This window comes from Corvus kubaryi, unplaced genomic scaffold (assembly GCF_017639235.1).
Source record: "Corvus kubaryi isolate FWS band 111438036 unplaced genomic scaffold, C.kubaryi_AGA036_p1.0 split1-65, whole genome shotgun sequence".
Taxonomy (NCBI): Eukaryota; Metazoa; Chordata; class Aves; order Passeriformes; family Corvidae; genus Corvus; species Corvus kubaryi.
In genome coordinates this window covers 4,550,936-4,578,343 of record NW_024582080.1, presented here as the reverse complement: position 1 = coordinate 4,578,343, position 27,408 = coordinate 4,550,936, and the positions used below count along the sequence as shown (strand labels likewise).

At 39.2% G+C, this 27,408-nt stretch overlaps 1 protein-coding gene across 3 annotated transcripts in view; it reads right to left on the bottom strand.

Moving 5' to 3' along the window:
* LOC121657964 (coiled-coil domain-containing protein 169-like) overlaps window positions 1-26,924 on the bottom strand; it is a 29,985-nt gene extending 3,061 nt beyond the window's left edge. The window contains exons 1-7 of one of the 3 annotated variants that reach the window (XM_042014286.1): window positions 21,284-26,493; window positions 20,449-20,531; window positions 19,887-19,997; window positions 19,756-19,796; window positions 6,224-6,322; window positions 5,974-6,027; window positions 2,832-2,908 (exon numbers count right to left, since the gene is read on the bottom strand). In XM_042014286.1, coding sequence (XP_041870220.1) covers window positions 2,832-2,908; window positions 5,974-6,027; window positions 6,224-6,322; window positions 19,756-19,796; window positions 19,887-19,997; window positions 20,449-20,527 — 461 coding nt within the window. In that variant the 5' untranslated portion in view covers window positions 20,528-20,531; window positions 21,284-26,493. The other 2 variants (XM_042014284.1, XM_042014285.1) reach the window with 2 other exon arrangements.
* Window positions 26,925-27,408: the final 484 nt, after the last annotated feature.

The following is a 27,408-nucleotide window of genomic DNA, read 5'->3' as shown; positions in this document are numbered from 1 at the left end:
CAGTTTGTTTCAAGGACACAGATAAAACCTCTCTGCGTTCTGCTGCGGCGAGAGAGAGGAGCGGGAAAGCACTGCTTGCTTTCCAGCCAGCTTTCAGCTTTCTTCTTGCCCAGAGGGAGACGGAGCGTTGAACTTTTGTTTTCCTGGGACTTTGTTTTTTTCCTTCTTTTTTTGGACTGCTTCAACATCAGAACACATTGGGACTTTTTCCACTGAGATGGAGGCCCTGGAGGAGGGCCCACCCTGTCCCAGCTCCGAGGAGGAGGAGAGACGCTACCTACGGAAGGACTCTAAAATTTTCCCAGGTTTCTCTCCACAGTGAGAGGTTTCATTATTTAGCATTATTATCCTTTTCCTGTGTGTTTGTTAAATAAATAGTTTTTATCTATTTCACTTTCCTTCAAGGAAAAATTTCTTTTTTTTTCCCGAACCTGGTGGGGGAGGGATGGTTGTAATCCGCCTTCTCTCAGAGGATGTATTTTTCCTCCAAATTTGTCCAAACCAGCACAGTAGGGCTCACTAGTCTTCTTGAGATTGACACATCCTTTGTTCCAGCTCTCACAAGCAGTCTTCATCTTGAAGAGAAGAGAACTGTGCCCATATTCAGACTTGGAAGATCACAATCCAAGGCCTCAGTGTGCTCAGCAATCAATTATACAAATTCAAATCAGTTGACTACTCAAAATCAATTGATTAAACTGTAGATCACTGTACAGCTGGACAAAGCAGACAGCAAATGCCTGTGTGGAATTCTGCAGGCAGCAAAACCTCTTCCACTCAAAACCAGCTGGACTTACGGACTTAGAAACCGGGTAATTGCAGCAGTGCAGTGTTGAAACTGAGCTAATAAGCCCCACCTTAAGTCTCAGTGTAACAGTAAGGGTCAGAACAACAATAAATTGGCTGCTCAGATTGCATCAGAAATATGAGCCATCAAGACATCCATGTTCTTCCCAACTGTCAGCTAGCCCATCTGCTTGTCCTGTGAATAACCACAAAAAGGACCTCTACTGAACTTGCTTTTGTGTTGGGGCAGCGAGGAAACTGAATGCATCAACAATTCACAATTACTACCCAAAAATTTTTTCAGTGTTGCTTTAATACACAGATTGGGCTTTCCACACCTGTTCCTATAGTTAAAACAAGCATTAAGCAGTTTCTTAGTATGATTTGAATTCCAGTGCAGGTATTTTGTAAAAGGGCAACAGAGGTGAGGTAAGAACTCAATACAGAAAATTTTCAAATTATTCTCAAGAACATGCATGTCTTCTCTTATTTTAATGAAATTATTTTTCATTTATATCAGCTTGAACAAACAACCCCCAGGCTATAAATCAAAGCATAACTAAAAAGGAATAGTATAACAATGGCTGTAGTTACCTTGTGAAGTTCAAGGGGTGCATACCTATATTCTAGTATTTTCTTGAAATACAAACTATGCTAAATCCCCACTCTTACATCCATGTTGCCAGCAAAGATCTAAGTTTGTCCTGAAAGTTCTAAGTCACTGGTTATAAAAGTCAGTCCTTTGAAAACTAGGTCCTTTTGTACTAAGGACAATTTAAAGGATGAACAATTGTCTTCGTGTGTTTAAAGCATATTGAAAAGTTTAAAAAAGATCCTCTTAGGGAAAATGGACTGAAAGGGAATGTTTTGTTATACTACACATCTTCTGAGACCAGCAGTTATAGGACACTTTATTTTCTTTTGCACTTTTTTTTTTGTTTGTTTGATGTAAAGAAAATTACCAGAAACACACTGTCATATAATTTCAGGGTAAGTAATGGTGTACTAAAATAGATTGTAAAAAAACCCCACCATTATCACAGATCAGTGCTAACTCTCAGCAGACCTCAGTATCTGGCTGATGATATTTAATCGCACTGCAGAGGCAGTGAATCCTCCTTGTTCTAGCTTTCTGACCTTCATATCAACCATGTTAAATATCACTGGGGCCAGCAGTGATACAGTGGCATATAGGGCACTTCAAACCCACACAGTGCTTTTTATGTATTGAGAAACTTCAGTCATAGGAGTGAATTCATATTGTACTGCATTAATTCATATTCTGCTAATATTCTCTCCTGGAACATGAAGATTCACAGTTCCAGTTTATGAAATCCTGTGATTCTGTGCTTACACAGAATGAAAGGAAAAGGCTGGTAAGCAAATATGTCTACACAATTTCATGTTTATAGTTTACTCATTACATTTTTAGATGATCCCAATATATATTGTGTATGCTCATTTTAATAATATAGGTAACTGGGTTTTTAGAAGAGTATTTACGGTGAGACACTAAACACATAGAAACCACACTAGCTTAGGAAGTCTCTAAATGTAAAGCATTTGAGAGAGTTCCAAAATCAAGTACTATATCTGCTTGCTTTCACACTTTTGCAGGCATCTGTTTATGTTCACTGGAGGCAGGTTACTGGGTCCAACAAACTTTTCATATTACTCCCTATATCCTTCACACTTTATATTCTTAACATATTCAGTTCAGCTAAAAAATAAATCTCCTCCAACTTCAAGCTTATCCACAAGCATTACAAACAGAAATTAATTTTATTTCTATATATCTCAAAGCAGGTCAATTGTTTTCAAATTTATATTTCTAAACCATATAACTAAACAGAAATCTGTTAAACAATGATGTAAGCATTAAATAAAACTGATTGAAAAGTAATACCAAAATTACATTGAGCAATACTTTGTCAGTGGGATTATGTTCTGTGATATTTATCATTAACAGAAACTTGCAATGTTCAAAACATAGTACTTAGCAAAAAATAATAAACCAGAAAACAGGGAATGTAAAGGAAATTTACCTCAGTATCTGTTTTTCTCCCTTGCCAGTCAGAGCATCTGGTTTTTGCCTTTCAACAATTTTAAGTTTAGCTGAGATCTGCAATAGCCAAATTTTCACAAAACAAGTTAAATCCTAACCACAATCACAGTTACAGAAGTGAAAAGGATTTTCACAGATTTACTTTCTTGAAGGCAAGAAATTTTTGTACTCGAGGAATTCCAGTATTAAAGATGATGGCTAGTATAATTTATCATCTTATCATATCCGAGCAGATGAGATTCTGTGACACATGAGGCAAGAGCAATGCCAAGCTTGCCTTCACTGTTTTTGTAATTTATATGAATATAAGAGTGCTGGTATCTATGGTTACTATCCATAGTAGTTTTTGCTGGTACAGTTTACTCCAGGCCTATCCCAACTAAAATCAGCCATTGCTGCACAAACAGATTTCCAGATGTAGCAATCTATAACCCTGGGCCTTTTCTGCAAAGAAATCCCAGTCAAAAGTCAGATCCCACTATGCAAGCAACAGTTTGTGGCAAAAATCTGGCCTGAAAGAATGGCCTTTTTAAAGAACAGCTACTGTTCTTCTTTGCTTGCCTCAAACTGATTTCTGAATACCACCAGAGAATGCCTTTAAGATTTGTGAAGTCCAAATCCCAAAACAATGATTTGTCAGATTGAAAACAAAACAAGAAAAGCAAATAAGAATACACTGTAAACCATTGGTGCCTCTAGCACAAGTTCTCAAGACTGTGAAATTTTTAATTTATTTTAAAACTATCATTTAAAACTGACTATACCCTTATGGACCAGACAAGCTAAACATCAAAAGCACTCAGAAGATAAATATATTCTGTAAATACAAAAAAAAGCAGAAAAACACTCAGTAATAAAAAGGTAAATTAAAGAAATGGCTGCTCCGCAGCATCTTTCTCTTTTGCTTCTGCCGCAGGCTTCAGAAGGGATCCAAAACAGAGCAGGAAAAGCCTAAAACGCCTGGGATTTTTAAATATCTACCAGTAAAAAACTTCCATTCTATGATATTTTAAATTTTTTTTTAAATTTTTTTTCTGCTGTAAGCTATAAAAAAATACAAACATAATGAGGGAAAACAAAGGCTTAAAAGAACACTATATCCAGCCTCTGTAAACATGAGAGTGTCGCTAGAATACATTGTTGTTACAGGATAGCAATACCCAGTGGTATATTTACTGTGCAAGGTATGGAAAATATTAGCCCATAGGTAAACCCTTCTAACTCAACAGCATCCAGTATCAGTGTGCAGACTCTAGAACATTGATATTTTAACACAGTTGAAAGAGTCTGGACTGACTGTATGTTTAAACCTGCATCTATTGTTAAAATGAACTGTTAAAAGAGAGGGCATATATATGCAGATTTTAAAATAATATAAAAGCCAAATCAAAGTAATAGCAGAAAAAGACTTGAAGGGAACAGATAAACCACTGATTCTTTTGAAACCAACAGTGAACCACAGAATCATAGAATATCTCAAGTTGGAAGGGGCCCATAAGGAACACCAAGTCCAACTTCCTGCTCCTTGCAGGACTACCTAAAACTAAAAAGTGGAATCCAGTTGCTCCTTGAAGTCTGACAAGCTTGGTGCTATGACCAGTTCCCTGGGGATCATGATCCACTGATTGACCACCCTTTCAATGAAGACTCTTTTTCTAATGCTCACTCTGAACTTTCCCTCATGCAGCTTCATTCCCTTTCCTCATGTCCTATCAGTGGTCACTGCTCAGATCAGTAATGTACAAGGTAGGCATTTAATCTAAACTACTCACTTAGGCTTTGCTTAGAGCTCAGGAGGAGGGACAGAAAAGTCCCTGGGGAAATTAATTTCATATTGACCTAAACAGGTGTGATACTTTGCACCTTAGACATGATTCTTTCTCCATAGATTGCAGAGGATTCCTCTACAATTATTTTAGAATGGCTATTTGACATTTAGAGAACTAAAGGTAGGAATATTAATCTTAAGATGACTATTTTGCTCTTATATGATACTGAAATCATGTGGGTAAATAATTAATTGCTGAAAATATGATGCACTAACTACCTTGAGTGTTGATGGCAAAATCCTAGACCCCAGTGCCCCACTGTGCAACATGCCAGTGCATATACCTCACTTCAAATAGTGTTTTATGCATATTTAAGTGTTTTTATAGGGAGCTGAACATAGGCTCTCCTCTTGCTAGCATGTTCAGTAATAAAATCTGCTTTTGTTTCCTACTTCTTCCTCCAGAAGTTCTCAGTTTCACCGTTAATGTGAAGATATTAACAGTTATCATGAGAATTTCCCAGGCTTTTCTTGGTCTCATGCTGGAAAGTTCATTTAAGCAATTCTTTCAGATTTCCCAAAGTAGCAATGAACCATGCAAGAGAATCAGTTACCCACTGCGCAAACACATGGAAACACTGCTAATTACAGGCTTTTACCCCAGTTAGCTATGAAAGGGATTCAGTGACAGCCATTCTTGAATTTCCCACTAAGCTATTACTTTTACATTATTTAGGAATTTAGAGCTTTTCCAGAATAATAAGTACTATAAGTCTTTACAGATTCCTTTACAGGTTCCTCCAGTTTGTAGTATAAAATTTTATGTATTACATAATTCGTAGCAATAAAATTTAACTTGTGACTTCACCAAAACAAGGTGTCTTATCCCTATTTTACAAAGTTAATAGAAATATGCATTGTATTTCATTCTGAACTGGTTGGATAGTTTGTCTTTAAAAGAAAAAAGGAGAAATATGAAAAGGAGGAATTACTACTTAAGGTGGGTGTCACTACTGCTAATAATTTGCTTCTGTTCTATTCAACTGCATAGCAGTCTTGTGACTAATGGATGGCCAAGCATCTGAAAATTGTTTCAGCTTTCCCAGTTAAGGGCACTTCGACTGTGCTAGGGAACACTGAAACTCCAATCAATACAAAAGCAAAAAAAGTATTTAAAATAAATAAGCTGTAGCAACCTTTTAATTTATGGCTCTTAAAATTTTAAAAAAGCAGCTTTTGTAACATATTTGATATACAAATGAAGTGATAAAACACCCTGATCTAATGGCGTTAACAGATGCTGTTGTTATATTAAGAAAGGATTAAAAGTTACTGAGTCACACATTTTTCTTACCTGTAAGATCTCTGAGAGGTACATGCGCCGCTCATCATTAGCTTTGTGGTAAGCCTACAGTTAGAACGAGATATAGGCTATCATTAAGCATAAATTTTAAAAGTGGAATCATACAGAAGATTCAAATATACAGCAGAGCCTTTTTCCAGTAACACATTTTCTGGAACTATTCTATTGTGTGTCCCACACACACTGTCTATCACACAACATAAGAGCTCTTATTGTCTAGAGGGATAGAATGACTACAAACCTTTGCTTCTTGCTCTAGTCTAAGTTCATAGTCCTTTAGCTGATTCTGGAGACTTCTCTTCTCTTCTTCTAGATGTTTAAGAACCTCCTTTAACGAACCCTGTGATTATGGTACATAAAACAATGTTTTACAACTATTTCCATTCTGTAGAAAGATGTCATCACCATAGTGCTTATTCTTCAAGCATTATGATATTTGTCATTCTCTTGGTTCCTGTGCATTTTTTGTTTGCATGGTTCTGGCTGGCACACTGCAGAGACAAAAGCAATTAACCGTATGCTACAATTATCAGCTATGCACTACACAGTTTTCCACACTGCTGCTCCTTGTCAGCTTAGCAAAATCACCTTGCGGTGACCAGTCAGAATTGCTCCTTGGTTCTGACCAAAATTCCCTCTGATGGCTCCTTTTTAGTAGGAAGAAGATTTCACATCTTACCAGCACATCCATTTTCAAACCACTTGCTGAGAGAGCTGCTGGGCTGGTGGAAGTGGCACATGGGACATCAAAGGTAACTCATACCGACTTGGCTAGAAAGCAGTACTTTGTGGGGAGACTTGGGTGTGTTTTAGGTGTGCAGCCATCTACCTTGTCTACAGCTGGAACAAGTAACAGCAGTAGAGTCCATTTTTGGTTACTGGCACTGGCCAAATCTTTGTTTTCTGCGTAAGGAAGTAAAATCCAAGCAAGTCCTCCTCTACATCTAACATAGGAAATCGCGTTTCATAATCCCATTCATAATTTGATCCATTCCATCCAGTGGAGACATTCTTATGGAAGGCTCTAATGTAGAGTTTCCTCCTCCAAGCCCAGGAACACTGCATTACAACAAAGAGGAATTTGGGCAAACATGCCAGGAGGCCTGCTTGGATGGACAAAGAGCTCCTGAACAAATTCAAACACAAAAAGGAAGCCTAGAGAGGGTAGAAACATCGACTGGTAGCCTGGGAGGAATACAGCGATTGTTTGATCAGCTTAGGAAAGCCACAGCCCTGACAGAATTAAACATGGCCAGGGATGTCAAGGGCAACAAGAAAAGCTTCTATAGGTACGTCGGTGATCATAGGAAGTCTAGGAAGAATCTGTATCCTTTTCAGAGATTGAGTGGTCTTGAGAAGGACGACTTGGGGGTATTGGTAGACAAAAATCTTGGCATGATCTGGGAATATGGCTTGCAGTCCAGAAAGCCAACTGTGTCCTGGGCTGCGTCATAAGAAGTGTGGCCAACAGATTGAGAGAGGTGACTGCTCTCCTCTGCTCTGCTCTCTTGAGACCCCACCTGGAGTACTGCATCCAGCTCTGGGGCTTCCAAGATAAGGATGTCGACCTGTTGCAGCAGAGAAGAAGCAGAGAAGGACCATAAAAATCACGGGGCTGGAGCACCTCTCTTCTGAAGACAGGCTGAGACAGTTGGGATTGTTCCACCTGGGCAAGAGAAGGCTTTGGGAAGACCTTATAGCACCTTCCAGTACCTGAAGAGGGCCTGCAAGAGAGCTGGAGAGGGACTTTTTACAAAGGTATGTAGTAACAGGACAAGGACTAATAGCTTTAAACTGAAAGAGTACAGGTTTAGATTAGATATTAGGAAGAAATTTTTTACTGTGAGGGTGGTGAGTCACAGGTTGCCCAGAGAAGTTGTCTGCGCCCCATCCCTGCAAGTCTTCAAAGCTGGGCGGAACTCTGAGCAAGCCAGTCTAGTATAAGGTGTCCCTGCCCATGGCAGGGGAGTTGGAATAATGATCTTTAAGGTCCCTTCCAACCCAAACCATTTTATGATTCTATGATCATTCAAGGTCAGTTTATACCTGTTTGTTCTTGTACTAAAATGTGTTTTAAGATAACTGTTCTTCCTCCCTGGTGTTTTCCCCCAGCATGTATAGATTGAAGACATGAGCATCTTTTTCCACATCCATTTTACTAGGATGATTAAGCTGAACTTGCAAAAATTATCTTTCACACAGCAGGCTGTCCTTTCATCTAATCATCCTAGTAACACTTTTGTACGTCAGGCTGGAGATCAACCTTCTTATGTCTGGAGAACAGAACTGGCCTATAGTATGGAGTACTCCAAAAGCCATCTCACTGCCTTGAACAATATCAGTGATACTTCTTTACCTATATAAATTTTAGGACTGCATTTTCCTTTTGCACAGCTGCACAATGATGGCTCACAGTCAACAAGGCATCAGCTAGAATGTCCAGATGCTCCTCTGCAGTTGTATCAGTTCTCAATTCATAACATAATTTCTTTACTATTTTCTAAATCCTTTGGTCTCCACTATTAAATTTTACTCACATTTTTAATAATCTAGTCTCCACTGTCTTTCTTTTTCTAAACCACATCCAGATACCAATTATATAATTGGTTTCAGGAGAGAGATATCACAATCTAATTCTACTTTGTGTATCAAGGTCATGCATTAAATATTAAGATTCATCCTAAACCTGGTCCTGGAAGAGTTCTGCGTGTACTCTCCCAGCAGATCCTTCACTAATCACCACTATCATGTTCCATTTGACAGCTCGTTACTCCTTTAACAAATCTACTCATTTTCATTTTCTCCAAATTAATCAGTCACTTCCCATGTGACATGATATCTTTATCAGAGGTCAGAGTGAACAAGATTACTCTCTCTCCTGAGACAACAAATCTATTGTTTTAGCACAGAATGTCAACAGGTTTGCCTACCCTTCTAACATATCCATGTTTCAATTTCATTTTGCAACAACTATTCCTCTCTTTATCTTAAAACTGAAAAAAGGGTGCTTTTCTCCAGTGTACACAATGCGCACATGCTTATTAGAACCATTTGCTATCAGATCAGTGATGTGACAAGCCAGTCCTTTCAGATATGGATTACCCACTTCCCTCATTTTAAGCATATCCAGCTCTTTGAGTTTCCTTAGGATTTGGTTATCATCATTTCTTCTTCCAAGCACTTGCTGACATTAGCTATTTTTTCCTTTGTCCTGCATTTTATTGTTTCTGCCTTTACTTAAAACTTAGGCAATATATACATGTTTAATTTAGAGTGAATGAATTCATAATCACTTGATCTGACAGGTTTTTTGACTGTCTTTTCTGCAATGTTCTTGTAGATTTTAAAAACATAAAATATCATTGTCTCCCTTTTATCTAGTATTTTCTGATAAAATGTGTTAATTATCCACTGAATTTTGTGCCTCATCATTATTAGCACTTGGTTTTTAGTCTTTACTTACAAGTATAGCATATCACACAATTTCTGGCAGCAATCTAATAATATTATATCCAAATTCATCCATCCAAATACTATATTTATATCTATATTTGACTGGATGGGATTCAGTCGGAGGTGAGAGTATCTATATTTGAGTGTCCAAATGTGAACTGAACTCCTACTAAAAGTCACAGTAAAGACTATCAATGATGTGCTGTGATTCACTCAGCCAAGCAACTGAAGAGCTCAACTCAGTTCCATCTGAGATGTTCTAGTGAGTCCAAGACATTCATGTGTGGCAGATACGACACATGGGTTAGGCAAGACACGTGCCCTTCCAGAGAAGTACTGGGCTACTGTGCACTGAAACATCTTCACAACTCTGTTTTCACAATTATTCCACTGAAGATGCCAACAAAACAAATCTAGATACAAATCTCTTTACTTAGCTGACTGTATTAATAGGACCTGTAACTGCCTATAGTAGGAATTAAAAGACCTAGCCAACAGGTAGACAGCTATATATAGAAAAGTAAATATTTGTGTCCTAATATTTAAGAGAGTCATACTGTTTCAATGTACATTTCAATATTATTTCCCTATATTATGCTGACTAAACTTTGTTTTCCAATCTATCCTCAAGATGAATTCATCCAAACATCTGATGAAGAAAGAATCAACTACATTATTGTCAAAGTCTCTCCATCTGCTACATACCACATCTATCTCTGTTTTGTTCTTTCCTGGCAAGTGTGTTCCTTTAATACTTGTTATCCCTTCATGTTTTTGCTATCAATGCTACTACATTCCTGGTTAGTCGGGTTCTTCCATTTGTTTGCTTAGGTCCCCTGTGTAAAATAAGAAACTGTTTCAGAATTGTTGTTTATTTTTATTTCTAACACAAGCGCCTCCTTAGTCAGAACAGATGAACCCTTTCCTTTCTATACTGATTACTTGACCATTCCCTTAATAATCAGTTATTTCTTCTCATGACCATAATGCTTTGCTAAGCCTTTGTTTACCAGAGTTTCATGGTAAACACTTAAAGAAGATAACAATTCTCAAAATATTTTCCTCTTCTTTTTCCCTGGGAATTTTAAAATTTTTCCCTATTTATCATACTAATCTCACATCCAGAAGGCCAGTATCTACACATTTATTTCTCAGAGAATTTATGAATGCTTGCTGCTGGTAAAAAAATTACATCTGCCTGTTTTAAGTCTCTAGTCTTTTCTAGCATCTGCCAATTATTGCAACTTTTATTCTTTTGCATAATTTTCTGCATATCATGTTACTTATTTGGCTCCAAATTTTATTTTTCATTTAAAAAATTCTGGGCTTCATGAAGATTTCCCTAGGAATGATTTCTGTTAAAATCAAGATTTTGCAGGAGCATAGCGAAAGGCGCAGTACTTTTAAAACATTGCAAGACAAAATAACCCCTTTCACTGTTCAAAAGGAAAAAAAAAAGAGATACAGAAGAGCTGTATATTTGAAGAATATTTTGACCCTGCTTGAATGGTTATTAATTTTAATCTGTTACAACAGCCATACTGGAGACATTAAAAGAACTGAAGGGCTGTTGCAGGGGCTTTTTTCCTAATTAAAGAAGAAGTACCTTGGATGCAGATGAAATCTTTGCCCAAATACAGAAGGCTCCTACAGTCAATTCAGGCAATGTTGGCCAATTCAAGGAGAAAAAGTAAGCTGCAGATTAAAGAGAAGATTTGGCTTAATTCCACTAGGGTCATGCATTATTTCATTTCGACATCAGTGTCTACAGAATTAAACAAGACAGAGAAGACCTCAGCATTGTCAAACTAGCAAACTAAATTTCTTTGACCTCACTGCACATTAAAGATTATAACCATGTGACCGCATCTTTTGTACAGCATCTTTTGTACCACCTACTACATATTTTGTATCACCACAGCAAGCTCAAATATAGTAAATACCAAAGTTCATGCTGGTCTCCAGATTTGTTCTATGTAAATCCACAGCACACTATTTATTTCCTTACTAGACTGTCCATCAGTGTTTTATAAGACAGCAAGACTTGGTGTTGCAGCTGTTACTTACAACAGAGCAATTTGCTATCTCCTCAGTGATGGTACTTATCTAATTTCTTTGAGTTCTTTCACTTAAAAAGTAAACTACTTTTAGATTTTTTTTTTTCATTAGTCCTTTTGGAAGCACAGTCTATTTTTTGCTGCCAATGCAGCTGGTCCACTGCAGATGCCTGGGCATTCATTCAGCTTTGGAGCAAGGATGCTATCCAAATGCAAGCAAACAAACGGTACACTACACTGCTTTTGATGAGCAAGCAGATGGAAATAGGTTGAAAATGTGACTAATAGTATACAGTTACCATCCCTACCTCATTAATTGTAATATACCCATGCTTACAAATCTCTTGTGAAATAAAAAAGCTGTGAAATACTCAAAATTTACAGATTGGGAAGTGAAGCCCAAAATCAAAGCAGGACTGGAGCTGAAATTGCACTTCAGGCAGAATTTAACATCCTAGTGCTAATAAAGCAGTCTCTGCAGTGTCTTACATTCTTCACATCTGCTTTTATCAAATAACAGGGAGACATATGAGCTGTTGCTGCTGTGGTTGCCCACAAGCACAAGCTGAATCGAGCTGCTTGGTTTGCTGCTGAAAGTCTTCAAAGACTCTCAACACAAAGCTTCCTGGTGGTCATCCCTCTAACAGGGCATAACCTGGCAAGGATGCTCTATGCATATTACCTGAGGAAGAAAGCCTCTTCTAACAGCCTAAAATTTAACTCAGAAATAAACTAGTTGAGTTAAATTGTAGTCTTCTGCTTCCTCATCTCATATCTCATAGCCTGAGAATGTCCTTGCCACCATCATATTTAACCAGTGCTGAGATAATTTTTGAAGCCAGGCTGTCAATGAGTCAGAAATGCAAATATTTGCAGGGAGGACATGGAAAAAGTGAGAAAGGCTGAAAAGTCATATCTATTTCTGGAAAGGAGGCAGGATTTCAGGCACACTTCTTGGGTTTTTCTTACCAACTTCCCATTGGTTTTCCATCTCTAAAATACAATCTGTTTGAATCCCAATCTAGCTGCCTTTCTCACAGCTAATACCTAGGAAACTTACTCAGCTAAGTCAGCCTAAGAACTTCTATTCCTGCATCCTAATTGATGACACAGAGCTCAGTATGGTAGTACTGAAGTTCTTGTGGAAATCTCATGACACAGATGTTCTTGCTCAACTAGAAGACCTCTCCAACTCCCCAAACACTATAGAATGCAATGTCAAAACAAGACACTAAGAAACTTTAAAGGACAAATACTTCAGAGAGGTTCTAGAGGTCTACTTTAGCCAGGACTGCTTGTAAGTTATCTCCCACTCCTACTTTCAAGGCAGTAATTGGACAACTAGCAGAGTCCTTGTATATCTGAAGTTTTTAGCTGCTGTACATCAATACAAATCCAGAAGTGAGAAACAACAGCATATAAACTCAGCTAAATCATTAAGAGCTGGATTTGACTTCCTTGAATTCTGTGGGAAACATGCAGAAAGAAACCTCACCGAAACAGATTCAATAGTCTATGATCATGGTTGTATAATCAGCTAAGTGCTTAATATTGTAAAACAACACAAAGTTCACAGAAAACACAACTTAAAGCATACAGTTACACCGACTTGTAGCAGAGTGCTTACATCACAAAAAAGCCTGAAAACAAAGGAAGGACCAGTGAGAGCTCAAGAGAACCAGAAGGAGCTTCCCAGCTATGAACATTTCCTCCAGAATGAGAAATTGTCAACAAAACTCCAGGATGAACCAGTATAAGTTCTGGAAAAGCTTTTTAGAAGTAGTTTAACTAAACCCTGATTTTTTTTTTTTTTAAGATAGATTCATTACAGGTTCTTCTACTAAGCCTTGAATAGCTGGACATCATATGCCTGAAAAGGAGACATAAGCTGACTAAGGCATTTAACCTGAATTTAAGATCCTTAGTTTTCAATACATTATCCATGTCAAACCACTCTGAGCAAGCTGGTAAAAAGCTAAAAGACACACTGAGATTTTAAAAGAATACTTCCTTTATATAACAGAATTTTGCAGTGCTTAGGCATGATTCGCTCTCAAAGACATATTAATCTTGTGTCCAGCAATGACGAAGCCCAGAGTTTCACAAAGGGAGCACCAACTCTCCAGTTCTTGTTTTCACACCATTTCCTTTTCACTTGACTGAAGTTACACATTTGGCTTAACATTATTGCAAGAAAATGAAATTATATGGAAAGCAACTGCAAGTGAATTTTAAGGCCACACATATAAGTTGCTCTCATTCTGGATTTCTTGCCTTGCTCTCAGTGGCAACAGAGGTGACAATTTCTAACAATCATTTCACAACAGACAAGATGACAAATCCATGACATCATCAAGCCGCTCAAACTTGTTTTCATCAGAGCTCTGCTTGTGCAGACTATTGATCCTTATGTCAATTTGCTTCCTCTTTTTCTCCATGAGTTAGAACAGAAGCAGTGTATCTGTCAGTTGTGTTGAATAAAAAAAGCAACACAAGAAGACTTTTGCAACTCATTCTACTTGACATTTTTATTTAAATGAAGTTTTGTCAAGAAAATAAGCTCCCTTCCTTCCAACATGGAGCTGACATTCACCAGCTGATTTAACTGAATCTTTTAACATAATTTTAAACTCATTAGGAGCAAAAACTAATAATACATCTTTAGTTTTACTAAAATGAAAACTGATTTTAGATAGATATCAATAAATTCACGAGTCATATATTACAGAAAAAATTCTACCTGAGAATTATTTAGCATAGCGTATTTCTTCATGCAACAAGCACTCGATCCTGTAAAAGCGTCAGGGCAGGCGAGGAAAGGCTCCCTGTACTTGCCTAAATGCCAAGTGCCCCCTTGTGGCCAGCATCATCCTTAGATTCCAAACCAGACCCAGAGCGGAGCTGCTTTAGAGCACTGAAATAAGGGTGGGATGCTCGCTTCCTACATTCTTATTTCAGTGGTCTCACGCATTGCTCGCAGGGGTTATCCGCTGACCTGGGCAGGGGAAGTTAAAACGGAGACCTCCAGCGCTGTGGTTCAGATTGACAGAACAAGACATTGCTGACTCTGAAATGTTTCACTTAGCATCTCTCCTGGTAGGCCCGGAAAAGGCTGGATTCCTTACACATTTTCTCTGGAAGATATCCCAGAATCCCCATCAATTGCTAAGGAATTCTTGAGAACAGACAAATAGAATATCACTTGACTCCAAGATTTTTCTCTGATTGTTTTCTTTGAAACACACAGTGTATTCTGCCTCTGGGCACACCACAAAGTGATTTGAGTAAAACAGTCTCCTGGTTTCAGCAAGGCCACCAGGAGGAACAACTAATGCCAACTTGACAAGGAAAAGAAAAAATTCCAAATCAAAAAGGTATCTTGGAGGCATTCAAAGTATTTACTCAAAGTCAAATGAAAGGAGTAGGAAGGGGAAGTCTGTGAGGAGGCAGGATAACAGTTTAGGGCAGTCAGACCAGAGACAGAACTTATCCAAAATGCTTCCAAGTTTCATGAAAAGCTAGGATATGAGATTTCTACTTTCCATACAGCCACTGATGACTTAATCCAAGAAGAGCAAAAAGGTTCATTTAACAGCCACTTGCTAGGAGAATTGTCAACATTTCCTATGCCATTACAAGTGCTCATGTTCCCTACAGGCAGTCATCAGCGCCTACGGAAATACAAAGTCTTCATCGCATGTTTTCACAAACCCAAGATTCCCTTCCTGTCATATTGCAGTCACATATGTCTCCACTGTGACACTGCCACACATTCTGCTTAGAGTTTAATACTGACAGCAAAAACCCTGAGGGGCTTGTGTGAGGCTATTTGTTCTGTGGTCACTGCCCTCCCAGAAAGGCAGCTTTGCAAAGCAAGTATCTGGCCCTTAATGTCAGAATTTTCTCATCTATGGTGGTGGACATGGTGAAAAAATGGTGATTTATCACAGAAGCCCTGGTTCCTGGGCTAATCTTAACTAGAGCGTTGCTAAGGCAATGCTATCAGGAGTATGCTCTCCTGAACTGATTTTGCAGTATGCTTTTCAGTATTTGCATACTAAAGCTGCTATCTAGGGATTGGTTCTTGCAGAAATGGTGATAGAGAAAGGAAGTTTTCTTTCTGCTTATATGGGAAATTATGCTAAGCAGAGAACATGTATTTTACCAAAACTCATTTTATGAAAAAATGCAAACAAATGAAAGTAGCATGTTTAAAAGAAGCAAGTAAAATTCGCATCATGTTATACTTTAGAGAGGATGCATTCCTTCTGTAATCATTTCTGAAGTACTGTATGACATTTGTATTATTCATTGGGACATAAAGGAAATTACTGACTAAACAGTTTTCACTGTTGGAACTCCCTTGTTCTTGTCACTGTTATTTGGCCTCAGTACACAAAAAATATTTTCTAAACCCTGGCAGTAAGAATTTCTGTGTTCAAGGTATCAGTTCCGCATTTATTGCTATGTGACATCTACATCATTTTTCTGAATCAAAAAAGAAAAAAAAGGATTATCTCATATCAGTATAAGGACTTCAGAATGATAACTGTATATTTAAATGGTTCAGGGGTTTTTTTTAATAGAAAGAAATTACTCATCAGTACAATTCCAATTCTAAAGCAAAAATAGTGCAAGCCATCTGCAACAATTACTGCAATTTTTCATCACAGAAAATCCTCTGTGATTCCTTGTTCATCACTCCAGAATTTGCATTTGTATTCTTCTCTTTCATTCAGGTTTTTATAGCTTGCTGACTGCCAGGGTCCCTGATGACTAATCTCTTTTTTTTTTATTTTCCCTGTTGTGCTTGATAGCAAGAAAATATTTTATGTTACCTATGTCTAAATGGGTTGAATTACTCTACAGACATGTTTTTCTCCCTCTATTCACTATAGTAGGACTGTAAATGACTAGCTGAGTGAGCTAAATCTCTTTAGTATCTTTGAGATAACTCCTCTGTTAAATACAGCTGAAATTGTTTAGTAAATTAAGAATTATTAGAGGACCTTCTAATAATCCTAATTATAAATTTCTTGGGAACACAGGTTATAAATACTTGAAAATAATATTTAATTTTCTAAATACGTTGCTTAAAACAAAATCTACTGTCTACTGCTGCCACATTCTAGAAATTGTATCATCTTGCTGAAAGAACCACTTTTCAGTCTTTCCACAGAGCTTCACACAATCACAGAATCAACCTTTTTGTGATCATCAAGTCCAACCATTAACCCAGCAGTGCCAAGTCCACCACTAATCCATGTTGCCAAGCCCCACAATACGTGTCTTTTAAATACCTGCAGGGATGGTGACTCAACCAAGTCCCTGGGCAGCCTGTTCCATTGCTATTCCTATGCAATACGCTTAGGAAGTATAGTTTCATATAGGAATATATTTCCTATTCATATGCAACTGCAAGTTGAAAGCTGAATATCATAGTGTACTTTTGATTTTACAGACACACACGCGATGCTTTATATACCCACTCTCGGCATTTTTACTTTGAACAAATGTATATTGATGACTGGCTGAAAACTCTTTGTTTTTCTACCCACTCACATCTGCTCTTTATTCTCATCTGTGAAGAAGCTAAATATTCTCCCCCAATCCCCTGAACAACTCTCAAAAACCCCAAAAGAATTTTAACAAACCTAAATGCTTAAACACCACAAAATTTTTTGTGTATTTTTACCAAGGTTTTCTCTTCTAAAATTATATATTTAAAAAGCAAAGCAGCTCTTCATTCTCCAAGAGTACCTGTAAATAAACACTGACTTTTCTGATGGCTTCAGTTAAAAAACAAAAACAAGTCAAAACCAAAAGCCAGCAAAGCCCACATAATACCTCTATATTCTTCTGCTCTTTCCATCTCCCAAAAATCATAACACGGAAAAAATGAAACATTTCGCTAAATCCCTAAAGCACTTTTCTTTCCTTCCTGTCTAGCAAACAGGAGGATTTATTAACTTTAAGCTGGAAGAATGAAGGAAGGACTTGAAACTGCATGGCATAGCACATGGGCTCCAGACTTTCCCAGGCTTCACTAAGTGAGCCTAGGACTCTTCAAGCTGTCTTCTAGACTCCTTCTGGCAGTATGAATCTTTCAGTTGTGCTGGCATTCTTCCCTTTACGGGAACAGTAATCAAACCTCTCAGAACCACAGCTCATTGATGAGGAGGCAATGCAGTACTTAGTAGGGATCAGAAATACACTGGATTGGTGGAAAGGAGATTATCTCACAGGTAATGCCTGCTGGCGTGCCTGGCAAGCTTGGTTAGGATTGGTTAGAAGAGTTCTAGCAATTGGATGGAAATAAATACTTGTGATACTGTAACTATGCACACCAGTCTGCACTTTACAGGCTGACAGGAAGAACACTGTCCAAAGCAGACTGCTGTAAATTTTCTAGATCAGTGTTTTGTCGTCAAGACTTTTCTTTGAACATAATCACAATTGTATTTTCAGATGAAAGTGAAACAGGAAAGTGGGATTGGGAAGATTCTGTTCTCTTTTTAATTAGCTGTTAAAGAAAAAATCTTGCCTACCTACAAAACACCATGGTCTCTAGGACAACACTAAAACTGGCAAAAATGTAGACTCTCTGAAAGCCATGGAACAGACCAGAAAAAGCAGTTAATTATTCACACCCTGCTTACAGCACATAATCATCCTTCCCACTAATAGAGCATGCAGCTTCCTTTAGGGTCACTGAACTCCCATTAATCTTCAGAATCTGAAACACCAAAAAAATTCAGATGGTAACACTTCTGTAAACAGGAATAAAAATCATAACAGCCTTGCTTCACACTGTTCATTATCCCTGCTTATGTTACAAGGCATTATCACATCTTTATCTACCTTCCCTATTTCTAAAAGTGGGTAAGAAGCAGAAAAGGTGTCAAATATTTCAGCAGATGACAGGCTAAGGAAAAAGCAGTTCTGAATCTAAAATGATTTTTACTTCATTTACTACCTTAGAAGACAAAACGGCCATAATATTTGCTGGGTTTTTTTCTTGCCATTTTCTCCTCAAAATTGCAGAAAAAATATTTTATGCTGTGTTGAAATAAAGGACACCAAGTATGAGCGCATTAAGGAATAAAATTTAAAAAATTAAAAGATACTTCCTTCAGTGATGCAAATATTTACAGTAATATGAGGAGTTTTTCTGTGACTATATTATGCAAAATGTTACTGCAACTATTCATCTAGGTTATCACAGTTGATACAAAACTGGGAGTATTGACTGATACAACAGAGGATTGTGTTGCCATGCAGAGGGACCTCAAGAAGCTGGAGAAACAAGCAGAGAGGAATCACATGGAGTGGAAATGCAGAGTCCTGCCATTGGGGGAGAAATAATCCTAGGCACCAGTATATGCTGGGGCTGACCGGCTGAGAAGCAGCCTGGGAGACGATGACTTTGGGGTCCTGGTGAGCAACACGACCACAAGAAAGCAATTCACTCTTGCTGCAAGGGTGGCCAGTGGCTGCCTGGGCTGCATTAGGAAGATGTTGCCAGCAGGTCAAGGGAGGTAATCCGACCCTTATCCTTAGCACTTGTGAGATGTATCTGCGGCGCTGGATCCAGTTCTGGACTCTTCAGTACAAGAATGATACAGACTTCCTGGAGCAAGTCCAACATGGGGCTGTGAAGATGATTAAGGGACTGGAGCATCTGACAGATGAGGAAAGGCTGAGAGACCTGCAACTGTTCAGCCTGGAGAAGAGAAGGCCCAGGGATTCTTATCAATGTGTATAAATATGTGATGAAAGGCACGAAGAAGAGGGAGCCAGGCTCTTCTCAGCAGTGCCCAGTGACAGGATAAGAAGACTGAAACAGCCGGAATTCCATTTGGTCACAACTGAAGACTCTTTTTACTGTGAAAGTGGCAAAGACTAAATGATTCCACGAGGTTTAATGTTTTCCCATTTATTCATAAATCTAGTCCAGCTATTCCACCACGCATGCCTTACTGCAGATTCAATTATAAAACCTTCACTCAGTTAAAAATTTCACCACATAACTCTTCCCAACAGTCAGGTCTTACGTACTTCCTACTCAAGGATCTTTTACTCTTTATTTTATCATCTTGTAAGCAATTGAATGTATGAAACAATAAAAACATAAGCAGAACTGATTGTTTTGGCTTCTAGACCAGGCTGCTGATATTTTTTGTCATGGAGAAACAAAGACTACACAAATTTTCCAATCAGACTGTGATTTGTTACTAAGCCAACTGAATGTCACAGTACTCACCACAGGCATTTTATCAAAGGTGCGAACAATGAACAGTTTATCTACAAATAAGCAGAAAATGTGACCTGTTGATATCATTTCAACATGTAATCACTAATTCTATTGAAAAAGTTACGAATATCCATTTCTACCTGCTGGATTTCTACGAATAAGCTCCACCTTATCTCGAAGAATATTAATTTGTCTTTCCAGCTGTTTGTTCAATTCTACTTGTGTCTCATATCTGGTTTTCCACTCATTATCTGAAAAACAAGTACAGAATTATTATATTTCCCAGATTAGTTAATGTCATTTTCAGCAAAAGCATTTTTATAAAACTGTTCCTTTTAACTAACTGGAGACTCAGAAAGTCTCCACTTAGTAATCCTCATAATAAGAATCTTTGCATATAAAAGAGCTTGAAAATATAAATGAGGAAAATTTTCACTAGACTTATTGTGGTCAGAATATTAGCCAACTCTTGTGAATTCATACTATTCATAGTTTCATTAATAATTAACAAAAAAAAAGCTACCATGGCCACACGTAGTATTCCTTAATTTCACATGAGAAGCACCACAGCTATAATAGTCATGTTTGAAAAGTGAAAACTTAAATTTCTAAATAAAAATTTGAGCCCCTGTAAGTCCTTCCCAAAAGAATTATTTTTCTGCGTTTCCTAATCAATTAGAAAGACTGCTGTAATTCACTTACCTTCCTTTTCAACACTGTTAACACTTTTTTCCAGTTCTGTTACAGTGTTCCTCAGTTCAAATATTGAGATTTCAAGCATCTGTCTGTGGTATTAAAAGAAGTCAATAAATTGCTACAATAGCCAATAAATGACTCTTGTACTAGTCCTATTATTGAAATCAGAAAAAAATAGATCAAATATATTTTCAGAAGAAGTATCTATTGGTCATTCCTACAGAATTACATTACCTTGTCCACTCTTAAATTATTTTTCTCCATGGATACTACAGTGCCTTTAAAACAATGAAGCAGTTTTACTTTGTGAATAAAATTATTTCCATAAAAACCCAAGATAGACATTTCCTAAAATACAATAATTTTCTAGTAGATTATCAGAATTAAAAAAATGTAGAGGGGACATTGACCCTAATTTTTCATCTAAAAGAAGATGCCCAATGAGTATGTTTTTTAAAACAAGAATATGCCTGAGAGATGTGTTATTTGAAATTCTGAATTAATTCTTCATTTTGACTCACTGCTCAATGATTAATAGTAATTTTCTAAATTGTACCCATATCAAAACCAACCAAAACAAACCATGTTTTATGACTATCAGAAAAGAAAGTGAGTAATTAAAGTAAGATGAGTGCTAAAAAAAATGCAGGAGCCAAAGCCACCATTTTTTTCAGTACCTTAAACTTAATATTGTAGGAAAATATATTTTTGCCCTAGAATTAATCCTGTATACTGGTCAGCCAGAAAACTAAAAAGTACCATGAAAACCAGGCTCTTTTTTCCTTGGAAGGTATGACCAGAAGCAGAGGTAGCAGCAGACTTTGACGAGAGCACAACCCACCTGCATGCATCAGTCAACGTGCTGAGTGACTCTCATCCTTCAAAGTGGCCAGACAGTAGTTTAGTGTCTTACAATGATTCCTATGATCTTGATCACATAAAGAGCAAATTACTGGTAAGTTATTGACCATATTCATGCCAACAGCCTGGTTCTTTGAGGAGATGTCTATGGAGAAATGCTCCTGGCTGTGAGATGCTGGGAAGTCAGACCACACCGGGATAGGTGCAAGCAAAACACAATGCACCAACAGTCAAAAGCAGTTTGTGGATTTGTCCTTTAAAGTTAAGTTTGGAAGGCCAAAATTTTAAAAAAACAGTCAGTGGTTCTCGGGTACCTCCATTTTTCAGTGCCCAAATTGAGATATTCCAAAAGAACTGAGAACCCGAACCCGACAAAGAAGGCCCTTTGGGAAATGCCTTACAATACCAATACGATGATTGATGTCTTTGAAACCTTAACCTCGTTCATTAAAACATGCAAGAGAGAAAATTATTAGGCTGCAATATTTGGGGGGGTGGGGTGGTGTTGTTGGGTTTTTTTTTATAGGAGAGCTTCCACTGTCAACACGGATATTCATTTTCTGAACAAGTGCATGAGAAATGCTCTTCAAGTAGTTACCCAACCTCTGAGAAATCAAAGCTCTGATGACAGAGATTGATTACTGAGAAATTGCATCACCTCTTGCACTCCTTGTGCTCACATTCAGCTGATGACGTCTTTTCATAGCTTGAAACAACAGATTTTAACTGCAAGCTGCAGAAGCAAACCAACTGATCATAGGGAGTTGAATAGGTAAGCTTGTACTAAGGAGGGCTGAAGAGCTGAAATCACAAAGAAATATAAAGAAGAGTAATTTAAGGTAAGGTTTTCAGTGAAAGAGGCACACTGGGGAACAGTAGGACAGACCTCTTTGAATGGCAAGGGAGAGCTGGGGCTTCCAAGCCCTCCCTGCTCCATTGCTCTTTTTGTCTCTACCAACATTAAATTGGACGGGGCACACTGGCAAAGAAATAATGTCAGCACTGGTAACTTGCTAGAGACAAAAAGGATAAGGTGAAACTCAGCCAAAGATAGCCTTGAAACATGACTCAGAAACTTAGATGTAGGAAAACCAAAGGAAATCTGATTGCTGCTGCCTGTCTTCTCCCACTCCAAATAAAAGAGGCAGATGGCTTGGAAGAAGAAAGACAAAATCTTACTACATTGCTGCTATCATTTCAACACAAATAGGTAAGGTTTCTGCAAAGCAGATTTTTATCAACTTCTCAGAGCTTAGAAAAGAGGAAATTATGATGACAGTGAGTGCTAAAATGGGATTTTTGAAAGGAAATAACAGTGAAAATTAGAAACAGTCAAAGCCGTAACCAGAGCTGCACCGTATCAAAATGAAATTGTTTTCCTTTTCAAAGAAATCTTAACTAAGTGCTCAGATACAGAGGGATAACACAGGAAGAATGTTCTTTAAATCCAGTGTTTTCAATTTTCAATTTCTGTTACCATTCCAAGACTATATGCAAAATTTCTTTCATTAGATTTTATTATGCTTTCTACACAAATTAACAAAACCGGAAGCCAAATTCCAATTATATTTTGTTCTGATGAATACATGTACAGAAGCAGTAAATGGTCAGGTGTCACACTGTATTGCTACACTGACAGAAAGTCTTTTTTCCATGTGGCAACAGAAACCAGTTGTTAAAAATATATATAATTGTTATTAAACATTTAATACTCCAGTAGCACCCAAAATGCATCCAGGGTGAAACCACTCTATTTTAGTCAGTGAATATTCAGTAAAATGCAATCCCTGCCCTGACAGAGAAAGGATGTAGAAATAAATCCCTTCAAGGAGCTTGTTAAATCTATCTGTGGTTTAATGTATCAGAGTACTTTGCATTTCTGGAGTTACTTCTAATAGTGATAGGAAGTGAAGGTCATGCGATGTATCTGTTAGCATGAATTTAATGCAGCTATGTATAGCTGCCTGCCTGCCCAGAGACTTGGTCTGTGCTTAGAGGGACTGCACTGCCCTTTTTACCTGCAACCTCACGTGTTAAACATAATTAGACTATTCAGGGCCTATAAATCTTCTCCATGTCAATGGACAATTTACAGTCATCACAGAAGAAAGCCTGTAAATCCTGAAACCTCACATTTAAGTCATTGTGAGAACCTAACAACATCCTTGCATACCTAGCATAATAAAAAAGCTCTTGTGAAGAAAAGGAAAAAAACCCGTGCAGTTCAGATAAGAATGCTCTGACTGAAACTACAAAAGATAAAAAAAAAGCTAAATTTCTTTTTAAGGCTGTCTACAGGTGTTATTTTACTTGACAACGGCAGCTACTTAGGATGAAAACCATTTTCCTGCACATTTTGCTACCCAGGTCTGGATATCTGGAACACTTATCAGGCAAAAGCATGCCTGAAGCAATTTTCTATACTGGAGAGAGAAACTCAGGAGAAAACCCTGGAGAAGCTCAGGGCAAGTCATCAGTTCTAGGACATCAGCTCTATAATATGGCAGACCTTTACTGAGTCCTGCATAAGACGAAATGCACAGGTGCCTTCAGAATCTATGAACAAAGCAGAAACAATATTGCACAGTGCAGCGGCACAACATGGAAGAGTACACACACTATTGAAAGCTATGGACTCCTGACACAGCCAGCAGTGTGCTGGGAAAATGCTGCAGCTTTCCTGGCAAGGAAAGCCACAGGAAGTGAAATCTCACGAGCTGAATTAACATACATTTCCATCAACATTGCTGAGTAGCTGACATGCATAAATAGATGTCTTTAAGACCTCTTTGTCTAATAAGAAGTACACTGCAGTATTATATGCCTTCTCTCTCTCTCTCCCAGAAGCACTTACCATGACATTTCCCGATCAGAATGTGTACTGAATCTTGATCACAACAATTCAGAGTCAGATTCAAGCTGACTTTCACTAGTCAGAAAAAATTTTGAAAGATTTCACGGTACTACATCTACAATCACTGAGAATCAGTAGGTATGTTAGACCCCTTATGGACATGGATGATTCAACTTATTCCATGAAGTAAAAATCTCTTCTTCATGACTGCTAAATGAAAGTAGTAGGTGGCCTGTTAGCAAACTGCCTAATTGGCACAATAATCAGATATGCCAGTAAAAAGACAGCAAGAGTGAGATGGCAGTGAAGGAATGCAGACTTCTATCTGCAAGCCAGTCATCCTCAGCTTGCTTTATACCCAAGGGAGAGAAACTGGCACCTCCTAGGGTGTGAGTCATCTCATGCTAGAACAGCCAGGCAAAGTAGATCAGATGAATCACACCTCCAAAAAGCCTTTCTGTACTCATTGACTATACATGCCACTGGTTTAGATGGGGATGTCTAATAAGCCTGGTCATTGGCAATTAGGCTGAATAAATAACTCCTGGGAAATAGACAATAATATTATTGTCTATTTGCACACAAAGGAAATAGCTGTAGAACCCACCTGGAGCTGAAAGTCTTCTACTGTCACGCCATCATAAGAAAGGTTTTTATTAAATATATATTTTGCCTTTATCCATAAATAAGTCACCACAACTCAACTTTTTACCTGAACACCAATAATATCAGGATCGTGTGTCAGGTAAAAGAACTGGTGCATGCAGAGGATAACAGATCTATTTACCCTGAGACACTACTAAGTCAGGAGACTTATTGAAGGTTCATATGCTTACATGGTGGTGCAAGTATGTCCAAGCTCCTTTTTGTGTCATTTTGAATACACAAGGTGCCATTTTGACTTTGTTAATATTGGGTTTTCCCATTCCATTTATGAATGAACATTTTATAAAGTCCACAACTGCAGGACTAGTTTGAAGATATCTGCAGCTCAGACACTGGAACAAACATTGTTCAGGTGAAAAATCAGTATGAATAGAATGCTTGAAAAAAGTATGCAAATGTAAGTACTAAGGGTCTGAATTAAGGCAGCACAGGAGCTTCTGACATTTCCCGTTTTCATTTATTAACACTCAAAAGGCAATCATGTTTAACACAGAGAAAAATGTGTAACTTCCTAAGCAAACTGGGGAAAAAAACAATCCCACTAGTCATGAGCATCAACAATTATCACAGCACTGAAATGACTCCTGCTTAAGCAAGGGGACTGACAGCTAACAGGAACAAGTCCTCATCCCTGCAAACTGCAATGCAAGATACCATACCTTCCCTGGAGGTCTCTGAGATATTTACTGACAGTAGAGAAGGTGAAATCCAGCTTTCCACTTTTACTCAACATTGTGGAAAGAAGTGTGCATAAAGAGCACTTCATTGTCCATTTTATTCATCTTCCCCCAGCAAGGCATGCACCCATGTAAAGGCCTTCTCTGTTTTTCCACCAGTGTGGTTTTCCATCCCAGTGTACTGGGCTTGCCTTGGACACATTTCATTCTCCCTATCGTAGCTAGTATGGGACTATGTTTTGGCTTTGTGATGAAAACTGTGTTGCTAGCACAGTGATGTTTTGGTTACTGTGAACACTGTTTATACCGTGTCAAGGCCTTTTCTGCTCCTCACCCCATGAGTAAGAGGGCTGGGGGTGCACAAGGAGTTGGGAGGGGACATGGCCGGGACAGATGATCCCACTGACCAAAGGGATATCCCATACCACGTAATGTCATATTCAGAAACTAAAACTGGGGCGGTAGGGCTTGCTGGGACTGCCTTGCCTCGGTAAAGGCATCGGCCCACTGGTGGTGAGCACCTGGGGGGTTTTGCATTATTTGCTTTTCTTAGGTTTGTTTCCTTTTTTTTTTTTGTTCTTTTTTTTAATTATTAAAGTGTCCTTGTCTCAACCCGCGAATTTTCTCACTTTCACCCTTCCTTCCTTCTGTCGCCCATCCCACTGGGAGAGAAGGGAACGAGAGGCTGTGTAATGTGGAGCTGCCTGCCGCGGTTAACCACGGCAGCCGGCCCTATCTTCCTTTTCGGCTGACATTATTTATCCTGCTTCTTGGGGCTCCTCGTGCCACTCCCATCCCTTGGGCCAGCCCTTCCCAGAGCCCCGCCGAGGCAGCCGCGCTGCCAGCGCAGCCGGGCCGCGCTGAGGGGGCTGCGGGCAGACCCTGGGCCCAGCCCGCTCCCCCCCGCGGCGGGAGCAGCCGCCATTTTGCCGCAGGGGGGCGGCGGGAGCCCCGCACGGGCTGTGCTGCGGGACCGCTCCCGGAGCCTTCGCGGGGCCGGCCGGACTCACTGCTTCCGCCTCTCCCGCCCCAGCTCCAGCGCCAGGCGCTCCGGCTCTGCCGCCCGCCGGCCGCCGCCTTCCCCCATCGCCGCTGCCGTCGGCGCCCGCCCCGCTCGCATCCCCCGCGTCGCCGGCGTTGCCCGGGGTGATGGCTGCGAAAGGCCGGCGGAGCCGCAGGGAGCGTCGCGCTGGAGCCACCCCACCTCCCGCTCGGGCTCCCTTTTCTCCGCAGCACCCGCGGCTCTGCCGCTGCCCAGGGAAAGCCGAGAGGGGAGACGGGGCCGGGCGGCACCAGCATCCCCTACCGCCCGGCCCTGACGGGCGCCGCCCCGTCCCGTCCAGCCGCGTTTGCCGCGGCGCTCGCCCGCCGCTGCCGTGGCGGCCCGCTTTTGAAGGGGCTGTTCTGTCCTCGGTGCAGCGAAATGCTCAGCATGTGGCTCGGGCAGCACCACAAACGGATGGGGAAAATAGGTACAGCTTTGGCCCAGTTACAGAGTTTTGATCGTGTAGGTTGAACTATGTGCTGAGCTTTTCATGATCTAGGGAAACACAAATGTGTGCAGATTTTTTTAAACATTTCTGCTGCATGGGATGTAGCACGATTTTAAATAAGTGCTGTGACCCACATGTGAAGGCAGGCGCAGTGCAGTGGAGCCTGGCCTTACGGGGTTCCCAGCCCGTCTTTTAGCACTCGATAAGTGTGATCTGTGCTGTGCACAAATCAGTGTGTATGTCTTTAACTTGAGACGGAAGAGTTTAGAATAATCGGCCTTAATCATCATCACTGATCAAGTCAATGGTGTTAGTCAATATATACTGGAAAATATTTTAATTACCTTATGTTGGTCTGGATTGATGCCTAAAAATGTTTGATGCTGCATTTTTCAAACAAGGAATTTTGGATCAG